The sequence below is a fragment of the Plecotus auritus genome (assembly GCF_963455305.1).
Source record: "Plecotus auritus genome assembly, chromosome: 5".
Taxonomy (NCBI): Eukaryota; Metazoa; Chordata; class Mammalia; order Chiroptera; family Vespertilionidae; genus Plecotus; species Plecotus auritus.
Genome location: NC_137776.1, coordinates 110,727,897 through 110,746,700, shown reverse-complemented (window position 1 = coordinate 110,746,700; position 18,804 = coordinate 110,727,897). Strand labels below are relative to the sequence as shown.

General features: G+C 41.9%; 1 protein-coding gene across 1 annotated transcript in view; it reads right to left on the bottom strand.

Annotated features, from left to right (window-relative positions):
- Window positions 1–18,804, bottom strand: part of LOC308248293 (uncharacterized protein) — a 50,738-nt gene that overhangs the window by 16,721 nt on the left and 15,213 nt on the right. Inside the window, exons 6-7 of the mRNA XM_080668284.1 lie at window positions 11,705–11,765; window positions 10,121–11,229 (exon numbers count right to left, since the gene is read on the bottom strand). Coding sequence (XP_080524410.1) covers window positions 10,121–11,229; window positions 11,705–11,765 — 1,170 coding nt within the window. The remainder of the gene's footprint in view (window positions 1–10,120; window positions 11,230–11,704; window positions 11,766–18,804) is intronic.

The following is an 18,804-nucleotide window of genomic DNA, read 5'->3' as shown; positions in this document are numbered from 1 at the left end:
TATGTAGTTTTGTCTTTTGAGGAATTTGCCCATTTTATCTTAGTTATCAAATCTATTGGCATAATGTGTTTATAATTCTTATATTTTAAATACCTATAAAATCTGTTACTTCTTATTCCTGACATGCTAGTTTTCATGTTCTCTTTTCTGATCAGCCTGAATAGATGTTTATAAATAATATGGAATTTCTCAAAGATTGTTTAAATTGTTTTAACATATATTTTTATTGATTTCAGAGACAAAGGGAGAGGGAGAGATAGAAACATCAATAATGAGAGAGAATCATTGATTGGCTACCTCCTGCACACCCCCTCCTGGAGATCAAGCCCACAACCTGAGCATGTTCCCTTGACCAGAATGGAACCTGGGACCCTTCAGTCCTCAGGCCAATGCTCTATCCACTAAGCCAAACTGGCTAGGGCTTTAATTAAAAATTTTTTAAAATAGTTTTGCTTTTCTATTTTCTCATTTCCACACTGGTATTTTCTTTGTTGATATGATCCTTAGTTTTATTTTTTTCGATTAAATGTATTGGGATGACATTGGTTCATAAAATTATATAGGTTTCAAGTATACAATTCTATGATACATCATCTGTATATTGCATTGTGTGCCCACTATCCAAAGTCAAATCTTCTTCCATCAACCAATATTTGACCCCCTTTATCCTTTACTACCTCCTACCCACTTTCCTCTGGTAACCACCATACTGTTATCTGTGTCTATGAATTTTTGTTGTTCTTATCTGTTCATTTGCTTTCAGCTATTTGCAACAACATGGATGAATTTCTTGAGATTGTCATGTTAAGTGAAGTAAGTCAGAAAAAGTCAAGTCATATCATGTCACTCATATGTGGGACACACTGAAATTTTTTTCCTTTATTCTGCATCTTTTTGGTTGTATTGCTCTTCTTTTTCTGTTTTTTAAGGTGGAAGCTGAGATCGGTTATTCAAAACCGTCTTCTCTAATGTAATCATTTAGTGCAATAAATTTCTCTTTAAGTACTCAATGAGGGAGGTTCCACTAATCTTGAAATAGTTCTTCATTTTCATTCAGCTCAAAATGCTTTTTAATTGTTTGGCTCTATTTCAACCCATGAGTGATTTATAAGTGTTTTGCTTGGTTTTCAAGTTTGTGAAGAACTTCTAGAGATCTTTCTGTTACTGGCTTCTAATTTAACTGTTGTTGTTGTATTGAAATATAACATATCCTATTAAATTTGAGAGAAGTATCTCTTCCATTGTGACAACCAGAACATATATTTGTACTATTTTTCTAGGTAGATTATAAGCTCCATGTGGGCAGGTCATAATCCCAATACTTTGTATAATGTCTGTTATGTGTTTAATAATTGCTCATTATTATGAATATTCAAAAGTCCCACACTTCAAATACCATCACATTGGGGAGTAGGGCTTCAAAATATGGAGATTGGGGGGACACAAATATTCAGTCTATAGGGTAGGGGATGAAAAAAGAATTCACATATAAGTCATCCCTACTTCACAATTTTCTTTTTCAATACCAGATCTGGAAGTCCCTATAATGGGGCTAAAATTAAGGTCTAACAGTTTAGAAACATCACCAAATGAGAAACTATGTCTATTATTTTGACTAATGGCAAGAATTCCAAAGGGATTGATGGGATGAATAATCTCCCTGTATCACCAAGTTGGGCTGACTGTACAAATGTTTTGTTGCCTTGTGGATAGGACAGCCATATTTCTCTGCACTTAACCAACTCAACCCTGTATGGCTAGGAATGGCCCAAAGAGGAAGCCCTGGTCATTTTGCCTTGCTACCATCACTATCAGTGACTTCAAGGGGAAAGGTCGATTTTAAAATTAAGGGTACATGGGAGCAATCCTGAGATTGTTGCTTAGTGGAGGGGAGCCAATAAATGGGTGTTACAAAAGCAACCATCTATACTAATAAAAGGGTAATATGCTAATTAGACCAGACATCTTCCAGGCGTCCTTCCAGACAAAGCCACGGTGGCAGGGGCTGAGGCAGAGGTGGTTAGGGGTGACCAGGCCAGCAGGGGAGGGCAGTTAGGGGCGACCAGGCAGGCAGGCCGAGTGGTTAGGGGCGATCAGGCAGGCAGGCGAGCGGTTAGGAGCCAGTGGTCCCGGATTGCAAGAGGGATGTCCGACTGCCAGTTTAGGCCCAATCCTAAACCTGCAGTTGGACATCCCCCGGGGGGTCCCAGATTGGAGAGGGTGCAGGCTGGGCTGAGGGACCCCTCACCCTGTGCACGAATTTCGTGCACCGGGCCTCTAGTTCTGAGATAATAGTGGTGCCTGAAGAGAGGCTTAGAACAAGTGAAAAATATGCTTAGCTTAGACTCAGGTGCATTTTGGGACAAAAGACTGCCAAAATTTCCTCCACTTTTAACTAAATGAAGGAGCTGTACAATGGCCAATCTAAGCATACTTTCAGGATTGATCTATGTCCTCCTTTTTATTCTATAAGAAGATCAGAACTAAGATAACTATGTGGAACAATACCAATGTAGCTGTCTCTTATGATTCTCATTCCATAGAACATTGTGTCTATGAGATAGAATAGGCTTAAAGAAGACTTACATTTGAATGACAGATTAATTAGAATTCTTATTATTCAACAGATGTATACCATGAAGTGCAGATAGCTATAGATCTGGGAGGCCCCCCAAAAAGAAAAGTGTAAAAATATAAAAATATGAGACAATTTGTATCAGCATTATAGGGTGGTCTAAATTATACAACCCCGCACTTGTTGCTACAACTCTGCAATCTGTGTGTATTTTGATTGTCTATTTGATTACATGTTGTTGAAAGGCAAATGACTGTTGTCAACCTAAGAGTGATGGTTTTTTTGTAAAAGGCTCTGACAAAAAATTAGTAGGATTAAGTCCAGCACACTTGGAATAGGCCTGACCTAAAGTATCTATATATCACTATTCATTAGTCAAGGAATGAAATACTTTAGTGTTGCTTTGTAACCATGGATCCAAGAAGTTTGGGGGCATGTTTGAACATCTTATCAACAGTGTTTATTGATATCAGTGCAATTGAACATTTATACCCATTCTCATTAAGACCTTCAGAGTCTGCTTACCTAAAAATACTCCTACATATCTAGTACAATAGAAGAACCTCGGCAGTAAATCAATTTTTGGCTTATAGGGTATTCTGTGTATATGTTGGTTCTTACTAGATAATAAAATTATGTCTGTACAATGGATAAGATTGGGAGCTTGTGCCTGACTTTTATCTAAACCCCTTGCTATGAGGCAATCTTTGGGTATGATGCAATGCATCCTTTTTCCTTAATACATTAAAATTTGTAAGTATTGCCATTTTGGATCTGAGTCTTCTTTGCAATTTAACTGTCACTGTTAGTGCACCACATTCCTTGGAATGTGGCAGTTTTGTAGTTTTAGGCCTAGTGGCCACTTCTCAATGTATAACCTTTTTCTCTCTCATGAGTTATCTACCCACAGGCATGTATAATCTAGTTCTTTTTTCTTGTTGTTTATTCAGTAGTCTCTTTTGTTCCTTCCCTCATTTTCTGTGCTTTCTCAGTGTACTTGTTGGTTTCTCCTTCTCTTGGATTCACAGTGCACTCTGGCCACCAATAAACTTCTCCGGTTTCCCGAGAAGTCACACAATGAAGTCTTATTCCTGTTTATCACAATAGGCACAACTACATTCTACTTGTGCTGTTGGGTAATTATCTTCTATCAGAGGTACATGCCTGTTTTGAAAGCATGTTATCAATAGAACTGTTTTTCACATGTACTTCAATCAATCTCTCTCCCAGAGGTGTTGCTTTTATAGGAGTTCCTATTAGATTTTCATCCACACTTGTCTGATGATATGCACTGTTTGTGTGCAATAACATATGCCCATGTGTTCTTGCTTCACTAGTAATTTTTGGTCTCTATAATCCTTCCCTGGTTTAACTATTAAGATATTATCTGGGAGTGACCATTTGCTCCTAATCTTTTATATAGCTACTAGAGGCCCAGTGCACGAAATTCATGCACTGATAGGGTCCCTAGCAGCTGCTGGCTACCGGCCGGGTACTCCCTCCCTTCCTTCCCCTGGCAAACTCTGCCCCCTGGTCAAACTCCCAGATGAACTCCCAGTCGAGGGGACAACTTGCATACTACACTTTTATTATATAGGATCTCATTATGTCATCTGCCTATTGTTGATAGGCCCAAACTTAACTTTCTGTCTAATGATAACACAACCACCCGTTTTGTTTTTATTTAATCCTCACCCTACAATATTTTTTCCACTGATTTTTAGAGAGTGGGATGGAAGGAGAAGTGGGGAAGAGAGAGAGAAACATTGATGTGAAAGAGACACATTGATTAGTTGTCTCCTGCATGCCCGGGCTGGGGATGGAGCCTACAGCCAAAGTATGTGCACTGACCGAGAATCAAACCAGCAACCCTACAGTCCACAGGCCAGCACTCTAACCACTGAGCAAACAGGCTAGAGCGACACCACTCTTTTTTTAAGTCATGTTAGTACCATACAATTTATCAACGCTTTAAAAAGAAAAAACCCTATGCAGGCATTTGGCTGTGATACCCCCATCTTACTCTCAAGCCTGACTTATTTCTTCTATCATCTTGGATTTCTTAGTTATAATGGATTGTCATTCTTTATATCTACTGTTATTATCTGGGTTAATATAATAACCTCTGGGTTGATTGGTTCAGATAACGCAGACAAACTTTCTTTCAGTCCTTTCATTACTCAAAGTCCAAACTCCAAAGATAAAGATGATGTATAGAAGAGCTCAGCCAATGTGGTTCAGTGGCTGAGCCAGGAGGTCGTGATTTTGATTTCCAGTCAGGGCACATGCCCAGGTCTGGGCTCAAACCCCAGTGTGGTGTGTGCAGGAGGCAGCTGATCAATGGTTCTCTCTCTTCATTGATGTTTTTATCTCTCCCTCTCCATTCCTCTCTGAAATCAATAAAGATATATATATATATATATATATATATATATATATATATATATATATATATATTTTTTTTTTTTTTTTAAAGATGTATAGAAGAGTTGAGCACCACTTCCATTCCATGATGAGATGTGAAGATAAATAAAATCCTGAAGTTAAATCCTGGGGAACACAGAAAAGGGCAACGATTCATTCATATTCCAATAAACACTAAAACCAAGTTGATGGATACTACCTCAACCAGGTGATGAAGCTTAGCATTGTTAATGATCATTCACGTTGACAGCATATGCTATTAATAAGAATGGCATTTTTTTTTTAACCTCTGCGATCTTCCTTCAAAGTATAAAATGGTAACACCAGTGCAAACATAAAAATATACTAAAAACCCAAATTGAGAGTCTACAAAATACTTAAGTACTTCTCAAAACTGTCAAGTTAATAAAAAACATGGAAGGTATGAGAAATTGTCAAAGACCAGTGGGAGCTAAGGAGACATGAAAATTAAGTGTAATGTGGTATTCTGAATGAAATTTCGGAATACAGCACTAGAGAAAAAAACTAGTGAAATCTAAAAAATAGTATGGTTAGTTAATAATGTATCAGTATTTCTTAGCTATGACAAATGTACTAGAGTAATAAAAGATGTTAATAAGGGGACTGTGTGAGGAGTATATAGGAATTATTGTTTTAACTTTTCTTTAAATCTACTATTCCAGAATGAAGTTAATTTTTTAGAAATTTAAAGTACTTTAGTTTTCTAGGAATCAATAGTTTTCTGAAAAATCAAGCATGTACAGATACCTTTTGATTCATTTCCCTTTTGGCCCCCCTGCAACAAACTCACATTGTATCGAAGTGGCAGAGACTGAGCAGGGCCAAACATATTCTCTTAGTTGCTGGAACTCTCCTGCCACCAGGAGTGCTCAACCAGTCTCTGGTGTGCTAGCCCAGGTGGTACCATCAGCCTTCATCTCCTGGCTCTTTTCTATGGCAGTGATGCCACTAAGTAAAGTGATGATAAGCCAGTCAAAGAAATACCTGTTTTCCAATTAATGGTAAAGAACAAACAAACAAAAACACATAATTTTCTCTCACATAATATTAATAGAAGATAGGGAAGAGAAAATTTACTCAGGGAATCAACTGCCATTGTCCACATAATCTACCAGATCACACTCGCAGAAAACAACAGGCCCAGTGTTGAGATAAATTTTTAGTGGTTCAGGTTTTAAAAATAAGAAATTCATTTACTTTCTTCTCTGTGCTGACCAAACCATGTAGCCTGAAATTAGGACAGATTGAACAAATATTTTCTTGGCTAAGACTATAGTATATTGCCCGCCCCCCCCCCCTCCCAAAAAAGCGAGTTCTTTTTAATACTAATGCAGGCTTCTGACATGAAAGTAGCCCTGATTTCATTCTAATTCTAAAACCTCCTATCCAAGCAGGGCAGAAATCAACTAGTTTGCAATGCTGCGGTATCAGCAAGCATCATGGGACTGGGAAAAGATCCTATACAGGATACTCAGGCTACATGCATTCAAGAGAGCTGAGACTTGCTTTGTAATTACTCAGTGCAAAATGAACCACTAAAATAGCATAAAATGAGGGCCAAAAGAACACGTAAGAATCAATATCCATCACACACACAAAGAATCCTTGAGAAATCTTATGGTCCTAAAAAACAGGGCCAGACCAATATTCAGATATCTCAGGCAGGCCAAAATCTAACAGCATCAAGCTGAGGGAAGCCAACGAAGAAGCACATACCAGCCGTGGGCAAACTACGGCCCGAGGGCCGGATCCGGCTGTTCTATCCGGTTCTCTTGCTCTCCCCTCCGCTCCTTTACTTTGAATTTATATTAGTTCACGCAAACACTCCATCCATGCTTTTGTTCCGGCCCTCTGGTCCAGTTTAAGAACCCATTGTGGCCCTTGAGTCAAAAAGTTTGCCCACCCCTGATAGACTGTCACTCAGAAAAGTTAACAGGTCCAGACCAGGTTTGGCTACTGCCTTCTATTGTTACAGAGACTCACAGATGTACCACATAACTCAGAGACTAGTCACAAACATTTATTAGTATTGTCCACAGAACTCAAGCTATTCTTCCATCTTTAAAATTTCCACAGTGAGTTTGTGCACAAATATTTTCTATAAAACTTAAATAACATATAAAACAAGTTTTAGTACATCAGTTCTAGGTGAAAAATTTACTCATTTCTGAAACTGATACATTTTCTTAGAAAAAAAATTATCTGTTGCAAACTCAATGTGTTAGAAATGTACTTATCAAAATACAAGATTTTAGTCTAATCTTAATCATTTGATGTTTAATAAAGTTCACTTGGAAGTAAAGGCCTTTGTGTTTTTCCCTGAGATTTCTCTCATTTTTAATGAGGTCTGATAATTCAGGACATTGACAGAAGTTGCCTTCCTCATGTGAGTTCTATAATATACAATGACTAGTGGCTCGGTGCATAAAATTCATGTACGGGGGGGGGAGGGGGGGAGAATCCCTCAGCCCAGCCTGCACCCTCTCCAATCGGAAACCCCTTGGGGGATGTCCGACTGCCTGTGGGATCAGGCCCAAACTGGCAGCTGGACATCCCTCTCGCAATCTGGGACCACTGGCTCCTAACCACTCACCTGCCTGCCTGCCTGATGGCTCCTAACTGCCTCTGCCTGCCTGCCTGATTGCCCCTAACCTCTCTGCCTGCCTGATTGCCCATAACTGCCTCTGTCTGCCTGCCTGATAGCCCCTAACTGCCCTCCCCTGCTGGCCTAATCTCACCCCTAACTGCCCTCCCCTGCCAGGCTGATCCTGCCCCCAACTGCCCTCCTCTGCCGGCCTGGTTGTCCTCAACTGCCCTGCCCTGCTGGCCTGATCTCACCCAGTCTCTGTCTCTCTTTGTTTTTCTCAGCAGTCCTTCATGCCTCCCTGTGTCCCTCTTCCTCTTTCCCGGCTGGGAGTGGGTGGGGTCAGAGGGGGCTGCTCCACCCTCTGCCCTCCCTCCCTTCCACCCAGGCCTCTTCAGGCCCAGTCTGTTTTGTTTCCTCATTCTGAGAGAGGCTCCAAGAGTGAGCTGGGAGGGAGGGAAAGAAAGGGAGAAAAGGCTGTGAGCTGGTTGGCGCTGTGTGTGTCTGTGCATGTGTGCGGTTGTGAGTATGAGTGCTGGCCCCACCTTCCCCATCCCTGTCTCCACTGCCACAAGTCCCCACCCACCAGAGCCTGCTTCCCGCGCAGCCTGGGCGTTAGGTCGAGTCTCAGTCATTGCGAATGTGACAGACCCAGGGTTTTTATATATTAGGATAGGTTGAATTATGATAGATCTTCTGACATTTATTATACTTACAGGGTTTGTGAACCCTCAAAGGAAAAAAAGACACCTATTGAGAAGGGTTCTGGTGGCTACCTTGGCTCAAACAAACAAAAAAAGCAGAGCCAGCAGCCATTTCTGCATAGGGGACTATCATGCAAACTGTTCAGCACTAAACTGCCGCTGGCTGAGCCATCCCTTATAAGGGTTTCCTGGAATCCTATTCCTACCAATAGGATTGAGGCTTTCTCCATCCAATCAGAGCAGCTCTATTCTGACAAATCAGGACCAGTGCCTTTGGACCAAACTTTGAGGATTTGGATTCCTCATTTGTATGTGGACAGACCGATCAGGGACCAGAGGCAGGAACTTCTGTCCAATTAAGCCAGCTTCCCTCTGGCTCAGGAAGCGAACTTTCCACTAAAGACCATTTTTACCCAGCTACAGTTGAAACATGGGCGATGCCTCGCTGGAGCAGACCAGAGCTGCCTAGCCAAAGAGAGTCCTAGCCGAAGAGTGACCTAGCCCCTGCTGTTTTCACAGCTGCATTGCATCACAACTGAGCTATTCCTCAGCTGTGCTGTTTTCACAGCCATGCTATAGCACTGAGTCAAGTTTCCTTTTTCACTGCACCCCAAATTAGGGATTCCTGTTGGTGCTGAATTGGCACCAATGACCCAGGATTAACAGGTTTAACTTCATTCTAACAGAGTTGGCTAAACTATATGCATTTAACCAATAAACCAAATCTTTAAGAGCTCAACACAGTACAAATGTAATTCCTGCTTTAAAAAAGGGGAGGGAGATTTGTTAGTAGAAAATTGTCTCACCACTACCTTGTGCTCTACATTCAATATACAGCACACAAGCCTTTCATGCAAATTTCTCCATTCCAGTACGAATGGCACAGAACAGGAAGAATGCAATTTTTAAAGGCTAACCTTAGCTGATATGTAATAGCATAATAATCTATGACCAGCCCCACCTGGATGAAGGACAGATTGGGAAATTTAGACAAGCTTGTGCCTATTAGAAGAGGAAATAGTTAAAGAAAACAATTTGCCAGTCTTTGTGACATGACCTTCTCCACTGTGTGTTTTCTAATAAAGTATCAGTTTCTTCAGAACTTCCCAAATTCATTACATGGGAGGTTTTTCTCTCTGGAGTGCCTTCTGTTATAATGTACTCGAAGAACTGCCTTACGAGCAAAAGTTTTCCCACATTCATTACATTCATGTGGTTTCTCCCCTGTGTGAATTCTCTGGTGCTCTCTGAGAGTTGAATTGTGGGCAAAAGCTGTCCCACATTCATTACACTCATAGGGTTTCTCACCTGTGTGAATTCTTTGATGTGATCTCAGACCAGATATCCGGGCAAAAGACTTCCCACATTCACTACATTCATATGGTTTCTCCCCTGTGTGAATTCTCTGATGGGTACTGAGATTTGTCTTACGGGAAAAAGTTTTCCCACATGCATTACATTCATAGGGTTTCTCCCCTGTGTGAATTCTCTGATGTGTACTGAGGTGTATTTTCCTGGAAAAAGTTTTCCCACATTCATTACATTCATAGGGTTTCTCCCCTGTGTGAATTCTCTGATGTGTACTGAGATGTGATGTCTTGGAGAAAGTTTTCCCACATGCATTACATTCATATGGTTTCTCCCCAGTGTGAATTCTTTGATGTACTTGGAGGGCTGAATTATGAGTGAAAGTTTTCTCACAGCCATTACATTCATAGGGTTTCTCACCTGCATGAACTCTCTGATGTGCTCTAAGGGTTGAATTATGGGCAAAAGATCTCCCACAATCACTACATTCATACAGTTTCTCACCTGTGTGAATTCTCTGATGGGTACTGAGGTGTGTCTTCTGGGGAAAAGTTTTCCCACATGCATAACATTCATAGGGTTTCTCCCGTGTATGAATTCTCTGATGTGCAGTGAGGTGTGTCTTGTTAGAGAAAGTTTTCCCACATGCAATACATTCATGGTTTTTTTTGCCTGTGTGAATTCTCTTATGTGCTCTGAGATGTGATGTCTTGGAGAAAGTTTTCCCACATTCAATACATTCGTTTGGTTTCTCCTCTGTGTGAATTCTCTGATGTTCTTTGATCTGTGCCATCCTGGAGAATGATTTCCCATATTCATTACTTTGATAGAGTTTAATCTCTGCATGTGTTCTCTCATGTACTAAGAGGGCACACTTCTTGTAAGATTTCCCACATTCATTGTTATCATAAGGTTTCTCTTTTGTGTGAACTGTCAGATGTTCACTGAGGTTTGACATCTCACAGAAAGTTTTCTCACATTCATCATATTCATAGAGATGGGCCCCCATATGAGTTCCAGGATAATGAATAGTATGTGAATTTGAACAGAAGAATTTCCCACACTCCTCACATTCACAAGTCTTCTCCTCTGAGTGGGTCCTCTGATGTTGAATGAGGTGTGCTTTCTGGTAAAAGAACTTCCTGCATTCATTACTTTCAAATGACTTCTCTCCTATATCATTTTTCTGATGTACACTGAAAAGTGAGTTTTGATGCAAGGATTCCCGATGTTTACCACATTGATAGAATTTCTCTTCTGACTGAGTTCTCTGATGTATTGTAAGGTCTAAGTCCTGGTAGGAGGCACTTGTACATCCATTAAAAACACAGATCTTATCTCCAGTTTGTGTCTTCTGATGTACCAGATGGGCTGAGCTTTGGGTCAAGTTTTCCTCACATTTACTGCTTTCAAAAGCAATTCTTTTAACAGTTCTTGTAACAGTCCTCTGAGGTTGAATGAGGAGTAAATTCCTGTTGAAATTATTTCCACTTTCATTACATTCATAGTGTGTCATGGTCATCTGAACTTTATCATATTCCACAATAGTGGCTTTGTCACAGGATCTCCCACATTCATTAAGATCAAAGCATTTCTCCCTTGTACCAGTTCTCCTGTGGTTAAATAGAGTTGCGTTATCACAGCTTTTCCCAAATACATCATCCTTACATTATTCCTTTCCTGTTAGAGAACTCTTAACTATAACACAGACAAAAGTGTTATCATGTAAAACTTTTCCAAATTCATTACATTCAAAAGATTGCTCCAGAGTTGGAAATTTCAGATGATCTTTCTTATGACTGAGAGTGTTCACATTTTTATACTCATAAGACCTCTCTTCAGGATGAACTTTCTCATGTTTGATATCAAGCTGCAACTTTTCACATACATTCGTGTAATCAACCTTTCTTGAATAGTTTCTATCATTAATAATTAAGTAAGAAACAAGTGGCAACTTCATTCTACGTGAGTCACATTCACAGGGCATTTTTCCTGAAAAAATCTGAAGTTATATCCAGATTAATTGGTTTTCCTAAAACTATCTGCCTTTCTTTACTCAATGATTTATTATCAATGAATATTACTTGCCAAAGAAGTTTCTCTTGTTTTTCCTGGTTCTCCTCAATGTGGACATCAACTTTGTAATACCCTAAAATTAGAAACATTGAAAACATCTTATGAATCTTAAATTTCTTATTATGAGGAGCTTATAATCATGTTTTGTTATGCTTTGTATTGTTTCTGGTCATGTTTTCAAAGATTAATTCATGCACACAGACAGAAACACAAGACACACACACTTTCTCTCTGCTCATCCATGTTATTTAAAAAAACAGAATTACTCCCAGTGCTAGCCAAAACGGAGCAGCCCCATTCTTCCAGGTCCTCCCTCTTGCAATTAAAAAAATCCCTGGGGAAAAAACTCTCAGCAAAGTGGGAATAGAGGGATCATGCCTCAACATAATAAAAGCCATATGTGACAAACCTACAGCCAACATCATACTCATTGGGCTAAATTAAAACCATTTCCCCTAAGAACAGGAATGAGACAAGAGATGTCTGCTTTCACCACTCTTGTTCAACATAGTACTAATAGTCCTAACCATAGTGATCAGACAAGAAGAAAAAGGCATCCAAGTTGGAAAGGAGAAAGTAAAACTGTTATTATTCGCAGATGACATGATATTGTACATAGAAAACCCTAAAGGCTCCATCAAAAAACTACTAGATTTAATAAATGAATTTGAAAATGTAGCAGGAAACAAAATTAACACCTAAAAATCGATGGCATTTTTATACACCAACAATAAAATCTCAGAAAGAGAAACAAACTTACCATCCCAACAACAACAAAAAATTAAGATACTTAGGAATAAACTTAACCAAGGAGGTAAAAGACCTGTACTTGGAAAACTACAGGATGTTGAGAAAGAGCTAGAGGGAGATATACACAAGCAGAAGAATATACTGTGTTCATGGATTGATAGAATCAACATTCTTAAAAAATGTCCATACTTCCCAAAGCACTCTATAAATTCAATGCAATCCCTTTTAAAATACCAACAGCATAGTTCACAGATCTAGAACAAACACTCCAAAAATTTATAGGGAACCAAATAAGACCCTAAATAGCTGCAGCACCCTGAGAAAGAACAAAGTTGAAGGCATCACAACACCAGATATCAAGTTATACTACAAAGCCACTCTACTCAAAATAGTCTAGGACTGGCACAAGAACAGGCATACAGGTGAATGGAACGGAACAGAGAACTCAGAAGTTGACCCAAGCCATTATACTCAATTACTATTTGATAAAGGAGGCAAGAGCATACAATGGAGTCAAAAGAGTCTCTTCAATAAATGGTGTTGGAAAAATTAGACAAAAAATGTCTAATTGAAACTTTGGGGAGGGCAGTTAGGGGCAAACAGTCTGTCAGTTAGGGGCAAACAGGCTGGCAGGGGAGCTGTTAGGCCTACCGGGATCGGGCCTAAATGGGCAATTGGACATTCCTCAAGGGGACCCAGATTGGAGAGGGTGCAGGCTGGGCTGAGGGACACACACCCCTGTGCACAAATTTTGTGCACCGGGCCTCTAGTATCAAAATAAAAAGCTTCTGAACAGCAAAAGAAACCATCAACAAAATGACAAGAGAGCTCACTGCATGGGAGAACATTTTTGCCAATGATACATCCAATAAGGAGTTAATTTCCAAAATATACAGCCCTATTACACTGCTGGTGGGAATGCAGACTGGTGCAGCCACTGTGAAAAACAGTATGGAGTTTCCTCAAAACATTAATAATGGAACTCCCATTTGACCCAGAGATCCCACTTCCAGGAATATATCCTAAGAAGCCTAAAACACCAATCAAAAAGAATATATGCACCCCTATGTTCACAGCAATGCCATTTACAATAGCTAAGATCTGGAAACAGTCCAAGTGCCCATCAATAGATGAATGGATAAAAAAGCTGTGGTACATCTACACAATGGAATACTACAAAGCTGTAAAAAAGAAAGAATTTTTACCATTTGCAACAGCATGGATGGATCTGGATAGTATTATGAAAAGTGAAATACGCCAGTCAGAGAAAGATATGTATTACATTAGATTCATATGTGGGATCTAATGGACAAAATGAACTGATGAATAAAATAAATCCAGAGACATAGAAGCATGACACAGACTGATGAATTTCAGAGGGAAGGCTGGGGGTGGGGCAGATGGGAGGGGAGTGATTAACCTGGGAACTTATATGCATACTAGAGGCCCGGTGCATGAAATTAGTGCATGGGGGGGGGGTGTCCCTCAGCCCAGCCTGCACCCTCTCCAATCTGGGACCCCTTGGGGGCAGTCGGACATCGCTCTTACAATCCAGGACTGCTGGATCCCAACTGCTCGCCTGCCTGCCTTCCTGACTGCCCCTAACCACTTCTGCCTGCCAGCCTGATCACCCCCTAACCACTCCCCTGCCAGCCATGCCTAACTGCTCCCCTGCCAGCCTGTTTTCCCCTAATTGCCCTCCCCTGCAGGCCTGGTCACCCCTAATTGCCCTCCCCTGCTGGCCTAATTGCTCACAACTGCCCTCCCTTGGAGACCTGGTCCCTCCCAACTGTCCTCCCCTGCTGGCCACTTTGTGGTGGCCATCTTGTGTCCACATGGGGGCAGAATCTTTGACCACATGGGGGCAGCCATCTTGTATGTTGGAGTGATGGTCAATCTGCATATTACTCTTTTATTAGATAGGATAGAGGCCTGGTGCACGGGTGGGGCCAGCTGGTTTGCCCTGAAGGGTGTCCCGGATCAGGGTGGGGGTTCCCTTGGGGTATGGGGCGGCCTGGGCGAGGGGCCTGTGGTGGTTTGCAGGCCGCCCACGCCCCCTGGTGACCCAAGCAGAGGCCCTGGTATCTGGGGTTTATTTATCTTCTACAATTGAAACTTTGTAGCCTGGAGTGGAGCCAAGCCTTCTGCTTGCTCTGTGGCAGCAGCCATTTCTGCTGGGATTTATGTATCTTCTATAATTGAAACTTTGTAGCCTTAAGCAAGGCCTGGGCCGGGCAGGATGTGAGGAAAGCTTGGCTTCCTCCATCACCGGGGGCAACCCTAGCCTCCTGCTCTTTCCAGCTCTGTGGCTGCCGCCATTTCTGTTTGGGTTTATGTATCTTCTATCATTGAAACTTTGTAGCCTTGAGTGGAGGCCTAGGCTGACAAGGGCAGGCGGAAAGCTTGGCTTCCTCCATTGCCAGGAAAACCCAAGCCTCCCTCTTGCTCTCTGTGGCCGCAGCCATCTTGGTTGGGTTTATTTGCATATACGCTCCTGATTGGCTGATGGGCGTGGCTTGTGGATGTAGCGGAGTGATGGTTAATTTGCATATTACTCTTTTATTAGATAGGATATGCACAGCCCATGGACAGACAATAGAGTAGTGAAGGCCTGCGAGGAGTGGGTATGGATGGGAGGGATCAATGTGAAAAAACACAAAGTGGACATCTGTAATACTTTCAACAAAAAAGATAAATTTAAAAACAATAAATAAATAATAAAAAATAAAAATCCTTGGGGAGAAAAAATTAACAAACAAATGAAGATGCGATGAAATAAAAAGAAGGTAGACTTTGAGACTTAAAGAATGAAGGGCCATATTTTCTTTCTGCTTCCCATATATTTTATGTGGGGTTCAGGGTTTATGGAGAAGCCTGCAATCTATCCTAATAAAAGAGTAATATGCAAATTGACCATACCTCCACTACACCCACAAGCCATGCCTACAAGCCACACCCACCAACCAATCAGGAGCAGATATGCAAATAACCCAACCAAGATGGCTGCGGCCACAGAGAGCAGGAGGGAGGCTTGGGTTTCCCTGGCAATGGAGGAAGCCAAGCTTTCCGCCTGCCCTTGCCGGCCGAGGCCTCCACTCCAGGCTACAAAGTTTCAATTATAGAAGATAAATAAATCCAAACAGAAATGGAGGCAACCACGGAGCTGGAGGGAGTAGGAGGCTAGGGTTGCCCCCGGTGATGGAGGAAGCCAAGCTTCTGCAGCCCTGGCCTGCTTTGGCCTCCGCTTAAGGCTACAAAGTTTCAATTATAGAAGATAAATAAATCCCAACAGAAATGGCTGCCACCACGGAGCAAGCAGAAGGCTTGGCTCCGCTCCAGGCTACAAAGTTTCAATTGTAGAAGATAAATAAATCCCAGATACCAGGGCGTCCTCTTGGGTCACTGGAGGGCGTGGCCAGCCTGCAAACCACCACGGGCCCCTCGCCCAGGCCGCCCCATGCCCCAAGGGAACCCCCACCCTGATCCGGGACACCCTTCAGGACAAACCAGCTGGCCCCAACCCATGCACCAGGCCTCTATCCTACCTAATAAAAGAGTAATATGAAGATTGACCATCACTCCAACACACAAGATGGCTGCCCCCATGTGGTCAAAGATCCTGCCCCCATGTGGACACAATACGGCCAGCAGGGGAGGGCAGGTGGGAGGGACCAGGCCTGTAAGGGAGGGCAGTTGGGGTCAATCAAGCCTGCCGGGGAGTGACCAGGCCGGCAGAGGAGAGAAATAGGGGGTGACCGGGCCTGCAGGGAAGGGCATCTAGGGGGGACCCAGGCCTGCAGGGGAGAGCAGTTGGGGGTGACCAGGCCTGCAGGGGAGGGCAGTTAGGGGCAAACAGGCTGGCAGGGGAGCAGTTAGGCATCAATCAGGTTGGCAGGGGAGTGGTTAGGGGGTGATCAGGCTGGCAGACAGAAGCGGTTAGGGGCAATCAGGAAGGCAGGCAGGTGAGCAGTTGGGAGGCAGCAGTCCTGGAATGTGAGAGGGATGTCCCAGATTGGAGAGGGTGCAGGCTGGGCTGAGGGACACCCCCCCCCCCCGTGCACAAATTTTGTGCGCTGGGCCTCTAGTAGTAAATAATAGGCAGAGACAAAAGAGTTCCAACAAAAACCTGTACCTTCTAGCCAAAGATCTGAAAAAAAGGTGGTCTAACACAGTGGTAGGCAAACCGTGGCTCACAAGCCAAATGCGGCTCTTTGGCCCCTTGAGTGTTCTAACGCCACTTCTTCAAAATAGACTCGCCCAGGCCAAAAACCAACTTCTGCACATGGGCCACGAAGTTGCAATCGCACTGTACGTGCACGCCCGCACGTGGTATTTTGTGGAAGAGCCACACTCAAGGGGCCAAAGAGCCGCCTGTGGCTTGTGAGCCGCAATTTGCTGACCACTGGTCTAACAGAACAGAAAAACTTTTTGACAATATCCACCATACTCAAGCCTTCCCGTCTTCACCACCACCCCAAAAAGAGAAAAAAAAAGAAACACTTCCCTGTGGTTCTACCACAGATATACCAGTAAAGCATTTTCACACTCTTGCAAAATTTTCCTCCATGAGCCAAATCAAAGTTCATAGGAAAGATTATGAAGAATTCTGAGAAATCTCTATTCTGGGAGATGGTAGCATCAGATACTGCCAAAATTCCACCTGAAACCATATTTCTATCTACTCTTTAAAATTTGGGTGGGCAATAGAAACAAAGCTGTTGGTTCAGGGCACTTGTGCCCAACTCATAACAGGCAGGAGAAAAAAAAAGGAAAACAAAGAAGAAGTACAGCAAAGAAGGGGGAGCAGGAATACATGGTAGGCCCAATATTACAGGTAGGAGAAATGAAGCAACACGTGTACAAAGTATAACCTCCAAACTCAAAGACACAAATACACTAAAAAGCAGCTGAATTTCACATTATTATCAAATGTACACATGACTATTCATTAAGACAGACCACATTATGGGCTGTAAGACAAATCTTTACAAATATTTTAAAATTATATAAAATATCTCAACCCACTGAAAAATTATACTAGAAATTAGTAACATAAGGTTATCTTGAAAAATCCAAAAAATATATTTGTAAATTAATATGCTTCTAATTAAATCATGGGTCACAAAGTACAGCTCACAGAAAATTAAGGTATTTTAAAGTGAATGAAAACAAAAACGGTTTAAAACAGAAATTTGTGGGATGCAGCTAAAATAGCACTGTGATAAATTCATAGCTTGAAATGTTTTATATTAGCAAAAACAATCTCCAACCAGTTACCTAAGCTTCTACTTTAAGACTCTACACAAAGAGCCCCGGACGGATGGCTCAATGGGTTGGAGTGTCATTCCCTATGCCAAAAGGTTGCAGTTTCAATTCCCAGTCTGGGCACATATTTAGGTTGCAGGTTTAGTCCCTCATCAGGGCACGTAAGGGAGACAACCAATCAATGTTTCTCTCTCTATGTGTGTGTCTCATATCACTCTCTCTCTAAAATCAATGAACATATCTTTGGATAAGAATAAAAAAAAACTACACAAAGAAAAGTTAAATCTAAAGAAAGAAGAAAATAATAAAGGTTAGCAAATACAGTGAAACTGAAAACAGAGAAAAATCAAACCAAAGCTTACTTCTTTGAAAAGAAATTTTTTACGTGATAAAAACAAACCAAGGAAAAACAAAAAGACACGTTATCAATATCAGAAATAAATACAAGGGGAGATATAACTACAGATACAACAAACATTAAAGAGATAATAAAAGAATATTGTGAGAAACTCTATGCCCGTAAGTTTAACAATTTATATGAAAGGACAAATTTCTTAAAAACAAAAAACTACCAAACTCACTCATAAAGAAAGAAAAGTCCCAAAGAGATCTAGTTAAGAAATTGAATATGGGGTAAAAAAAATATCTATCTTACCTAGTAAAAGAGAAACATGCAAATTAACCATCACTCCGCTACGCCCACAGCCAATCAGAGTATGCAAATTAACCCAACAAAGATGGAGGTTAATTTGCATATGCAGACACGGAGCAGAGTGAAGCCTGCAATGAGGGGAAGGGGGACAGCGGAGGGAGCAATGTAGTGGTGCTTCAGACAGAAGCGAGGACTTGCCGGCTCCAGGCAGCCTGGGAGCGAGGAGGTGCCAGCTCCCGGGCAGCCAGGGAGCGGGGACTTGCCGGCTGCCGGGCGGCCCAGGAGCAGGGACTTGCCGGCTCTGGGTGGCCAGGGAGCAGGGACTTGCTGGCTGCTGGGCGAGCCAGGAGCGGGGACTTGCCGGCTCCTGCGTGGCTGGGAGTGAAGACAGGGGAAGGAAGGCCTATTCTTGCACGATTGTGCAATGGGCCTCTAGTATGTATGT